The sequence below is a fragment of the Siphateles boraxobius genome, unplaced genomic scaffold (genome assembly GCF_051911475.1).
Source record: "Siphateles boraxobius isolate OS27281-9 unplaced genomic scaffold, OSU_SipBor_1 130, whole genome shotgun sequence".
NCBI classification, from domain to species: Eukaryota; Metazoa; Chordata; class Actinopteri; order Cypriniformes; family Leuciscidae; genus Siphateles; species Siphateles boraxobius.
In genome coordinates, this window is record NW_027508734.1 from 10,628,369 (window position 1) to 10,633,999 (window position 5,631).

Here is a 5,631-nt window from a genome sequence, read left to right on the forward strand (position 1 = left end):
TGTGTCCCATAGCCGGCTCTTGGACTATGAGGGCACCCTGTAACTTGTTACTGATGGGCCCTATGTGAATATGAAGGCCCCAAAACCTCATATACTACTGTCCCATACAATTATATTTATTTGAACCTCTCTTTAAGCTTCTTTCTTTGCGTGAAAGGTATTGGAAAAAATAACTATTTATTATTACAGCATAACTTAAGTTGAAGTGAGACTAAATTTTAAAATATTGCCTAATTTTTTATTTGTTGCCTAGATTATAAATGATCCAACAAAATGAGCCTAGAGAGAGCAATGGAGTATGTTTTAGCATACTTATTATTTACATCCTTCACAGTGGTTTGAATGTCTGTAAAAGATTCACCTTGAAATAAAAAGGCAATTAAGAGTGTATATTGGAAATTTCAATTTTCTTTTTTTACTGCTCAAACCAAATCTTAGTAGCTAGGCTACAGCACTGGAAAAGACTGGTCCAATCAGACCACTAAACTGGTGAGTTTAGTTTGTTTGACAGATACTTTGCCAAAGCAATGGCGCAAAACTTATTTTACGAAAAAACTGCAGGGTTATCTGTTAACTTGCAGGCAAACTAAAAACTTGCATCAAAATTATTGTGATTGTCAAAACATTTGGTGATAAACAGAATTTCATTAAGAATAGTAACAACGTGAAAATGTTTACATCAATTAATGTGGATACATATCAGGTACAGTATAGCTATGTTGATTTTTCTCCAGGAAAAAATCTCTCACTAATGCTGTAAACATAGTGAGCTGGTAGGTAGGCCTACTGAAGTTTAGAGTTAACAACTCAAATAAATATAATGCGGTTTTTATAATAATAACATTATAATATTTTTAATGATATAAGCAAAAATATGTGATGTAATATATGGCATATATTTAGCAAAATACTCCTCTCTATAGTTAATTTTTCTAGCTATGCCTGTGGTCTGGTCATTAAATGGCTTTCGTGAGGTAGGCTAAATGTTACGTCAAGTGACATATTGTTCTAAAGCTGTTTTATTAACCAAATTTCGCGGTTGAAACTGCGATTACATGAGACATGCTACATTTCATCAAGTTGTAGGCCTACTGTTTCTTTCAACATAATAGTTCATTCGTGTTTATTTAGCCTACTATTAACTAAAGAAGAACTTTAGATCAGTTCACGTGCCGCTTGAACTGAGGCGATCACGTCACATTAAAGAGCGCCAAAACGGTATTTATTGTTTGAATTTCGCAATAAAATTTACAGAATTTGAAAGCTGAGACAAAGGTATCCTGCACTGTCAGTGTCCTCTTTGCTTCGCGATTTTTCATTGAGTGAAAAAAAAAACTGAGGACAGCTATGTGTGAGAGTTGGCCCTGCATGTCTTCAGTATGCAAATAGCCTTATTTAATTTAAAAATCGCAGCCTCTGCGTGATTTTATTCTCCTCTAAACAACTAGATGGCACAACATTTGCCGCATAAAATATATATTAATCATTCATATAAATCTATTGTTAATACTGTGGCCATATTACATTTGTATGGGATCTCCTTCAAAACCTCCAGTTTATAGTTTTTAAATATTTATTTTAATATATATTTATTGAATAAAATACATTTCTTTTATTTGGTAAAATAAACAGAAAATACTACAAACTTTGCTGAAGGGGTTGTTTTGAAAAAGAATTAGAAATCATGCAAAACATAGTAGCCTACTTTAGCTAAAGTGTTTGTATCAATATAATGGGGGCCTTTTGCCCCATCCTGGTGATTCTTTCACCTCCAGAGAGCAAAGCCCTCCTCGCCACCTCGCACATTTATATGATTTTTAGGTGAAACACACCCCTGTGAAATTTGATTTCACTGAGCGATCACACGAGACATTATACATTTCAGTGAATTTTTTCTGGTTCCTTCAACAAACCTTCTTCCGATGTTCATGTATGTTTATTTTGTGCTGTAAAACAACTCGTTGGAAAAAGAAGGCCTTGGCCTGGAGATGATCGGTTGAAGCGCGCTCCCGCTTAATGCACCAAAACGATATTTATCATGTGAATTTCGTAATAAAACTTTAAAAATATGAAAGCACATAAAATCACATCTTTGAAAATACATAAAATAGCAAAATAAATATGGATTATATTTATATTATTAAATACACAACAGAAAACTTGTTAGGCTAGCCTTTTATTTTCTTGCTGCTGCAGTATCCATACGTTTTGTAGCATATAGGCCTATGTAATTTTATAAAACTTCACTTCATATGTGAACATTTTCTACAAAATGTAGGCTATTAAGCAGACATTATACTTTATATATATTTATTTTTAATAAACATCTGTTTGAAACTTAACGTTACAATGTTTATAACTATTTCGCCGTTTGTAGGCCATTTGATTAATGTAAACCGTTCATTAACATTTTTGAAGAAATTATAGTCATTCAGGTGTAATTCTATAAGCAGGAGGAATCGGATACCATAATATTTTAATATAGCCTAATAATTAAAGGAAACATTAGCCTACACAACATAGCAGACGTTTTTTTCCTCAGCTAAGTGACGTCAGAGCCATTATGTCGTCATAAAGAGTTAGATTATTTTTAGAACGTAGCGCGTTATTGTAACTCTCCACACTTTACTCATTTACTGAGTTTGTAGCTGCTTTAGTGTGATTGATTGATACACAACAGCGATTCGTTATGGGACACAGAAGTTCGCGAGTACAACCGTTCACGGATAGCGAGCAGGTTCACGACCTCCAAAACCGTGACCGCACACCAGGCTCAAACCCCAGCAGCGGCAGCAGCAGCACGGCGGAGAAACATCTTCCTCATCGGCCTGACGAGAAGAAGACGCCTGAGGAAGAGGCAGACCAGCTTCCCATCTCTCGTCTGAAGAAGAAGAAAAAGAAAGTGGGCAACTTCTTTAAGAGTCTCTCTTTCAGATGGAAGAAAGAATCCACCGAAAAAAAGAGCTCAGATCAGGGTGACATGATGAAGGATCAAGAGACGGAAACATCCAGGAAAAGTACCGACGGTAAATGACAACCATGTTATGAGAATATATATTTAATATCCTACATTAAAAAGTCACTTCATAATTTACACTTTTCTGCCCCTGTAAGATAGTTTTAAACACACTTTTTCTTTCTTTCTTTATAATAAAATAATTAAGTAACCTCAAAGGTGTAAAATTTGTATTATACTTCGTACTTTAAAAATCAATCGCTGAACAATTAGTGGCTTAATTTACTTTAATATCAAAGAATCGCTATTCCTAACATCATTTTTTTTTACCAGTTAATAGATTGCTTGTTAACTTGTACTGATATTCTCTTTAGATCAAAAGTCTCTACAGTCCTCTAGATCTGTAGAGGTCATTGATCTCGAGGAACCTCCTGTCGATGATCCTGAAGTCCTGCCCGCTGCTGAGCCTCTGGTGCAAGAAGAGCTTCAAACTCAAGTCCACGACGCTCCAGTCCGTCTGACAGCAGGCGAAACGTCTCCTCTCCGTAACCAATTGAACATGAGACCTGAGGGTGAGTTTCCTACCACAGTCCCCAACAATAATCTCACAATATCTGCAAAGCACCACTAAACATCGTCTTCTTCTCTTCATCTTTTAACAGACGACATTTACTGCCGATATGCAATTGGTTGTAAGCTGGGGCAAGGTGGATTTGGTGCCGTCTATGAAGGCACTCGTTTGGCGGATGGCCAGAAGGTTTGACTTTTTTTTTTAACTTACCACTACTAGTTTAGTTAATTGTTTTTGATCTGAATTATTTCTCAACCTTTGATATCTCACTTTATCTTATGCAAGACATCTTACTGTATCATATATTAACTATTTAGGGCTCTTCTTGACCTGTTAAGATTTAAATTCTTGCTTGGAATTTATGATTTGATCTCTACACACATTAATTGCTTTTTGTTTTGTCCATCAGGTGGCAGTGAAATGTATCCAAAAAACGGAAAGCACAGAATATATCAGCATTGTGAGTAGCAGTGATTTTTCAGCAGACATACTGAGTCAAATCCCTATTTTAAAACAATATGACATCATATAATGTTTCTTTCTTCCAGCCTGATCATCCCGAACCCCTTCCCAAAGAAGTCGCTCTGACAATCCTGGCCAGTAAAAAAGGTCCAGCGATGGACATCATCAAGCTGCTGGACTGGCAGGACCAGGAGGACTTCTACGTCATGGTCCTCGAGCGTTTCTCTCACTGCATGGATGTGTTTGAGTTTGTGAAACGCAACGGCGGCAGCATTGAGGAGAAGATTGCGCGGCACATCATGTGGTCGGCAACACTAGCCGCTGATGCGTGCTGTCGCCGTGGAGTTTACCATGGCGACATCAAATTGGAGAACCTGCTGATAAACGTTAGGAACCACGATGTCACACTCATTGACTTTGGATGCAGCGATCTCCTGACAGAATCTGCCTACACGAGATACTGTGGTGTGTATTAGTTCTCAAAACTCTTGTGAATCAGTTAACTCTGCTGGATGCTGAGACGACATGCTTTTGTTGAGACTTACACATCAGACAAACACTCTTTCCTCCAGGCACAGTTAGGTACTGCCCTCCCGAGTACAGAATGTACGGCGAGTTTCACGGAAAGCCGGCGACGGTCTGGTCTCTGGGGATCCTCTTGTTCAGAATGGTGTGTGGATACTTTCCAGACAGTTTCGACTTCTACAGGACCAATATGAACACCTGGTACAAACCTGACTTGACAGAAGGTGATTTGTTTATTAATTCAAGGCAAAACTTCATAGGCTTTATAGGAGGTGGCTGTATAGATAATGCAGAAATTTGTCCCGGGTGTCTGACCTGAAGATCTTACAGCTTAGAATAATGAAAGTAGAGTGGATGTAAAGTTAACGGTAATAATCAGACGTCTGTCTCTCCATCTTTCTCACAGAATGCTGCGAATTGATCTGCTCCCTTCTGCAGCAGAACCCAGAGCATCGGCTTGGTCTGGACAGGATTATTCTACACAAATGGTTTTAGGTACTGAGCTAAAAACTATTTAAGATGTATTTTGAAAATCTCACCTGTTCTAAGTGTAATGAATTGCAACTCCGGAAGTGTCATCTGTTCAGAGAGATCTCTTTCCGTTTGTTGAAAAAATCCACCAAAACAAGAGCTTAGGATGAGATGAAGGGCCTGAGACGGAAGCATCCAGGAGAAATACTGACGGTAAATGACAAGCATGTTATGAGAATATTGAACTCTAGTTTCCTGGAGCTCTTTACATGAAAAGGTCACTTCATAATTTACACCTAAAAATTAGAAACTGGAACTTTTCTCACTTGTTCTGAGTGTACTGAATTTAGGCAATAAAACTCATTTGTTTTTTATTTGTTCCAGGTGTATGAGCGGTCACAGTCACTCCAGAAGTGTGTGTTCAGCTGTGTGTCCAGCGGACTGAATCGACTGGACTCTCCATCATCAGCCTCTTGCATCTTAGCTTGAAGAAGCAACATTAGCATCTGACGCTATTGCTTTCAGAAGGATGTGGAAATAAATAATTGTACTTTTGTAAATAATTTGAGAGTTGATTCGTTCCTCTTAACAGCCGCAGAGGTTCCTGTCAGAGCTTCACAGAGATCTACTATTAAGTTAAAAAAAG

At 37.7% G+C, this 5,631-nt stretch overlaps 1 protein-coding gene across 1 annotated transcript; it reads left to right on the plus strand.

Annotated features, from left to right (window-relative positions):
• The first annotated feature begins 2,689 nt into the window (after positions 1-2,689).
• LOC143737845 (serine/threonine-protein kinase pim-2-like) lies at positions 2,690-5,175 on the plus strand. The gene is made up of 7 exons (XM_077229704.1): positions 2,690-3,026; positions 3,331-3,528; positions 3,619-3,713; positions 3,937-3,987; positions 4,076-4,454; positions 4,562-4,738; positions 4,921-5,175. The coding sequence occupies exons 1-7, from the start codon at positions 2,690-2,692 to the stop codon at positions 5,007-5,009; spliced, it is 1,326 nt and encodes a 441-aa protein (XP_077085819.1). The 3' UTR covers positions 5,010-5,175.
• Positions 5,176-5,631: the final 456 nt, after the last annotated feature.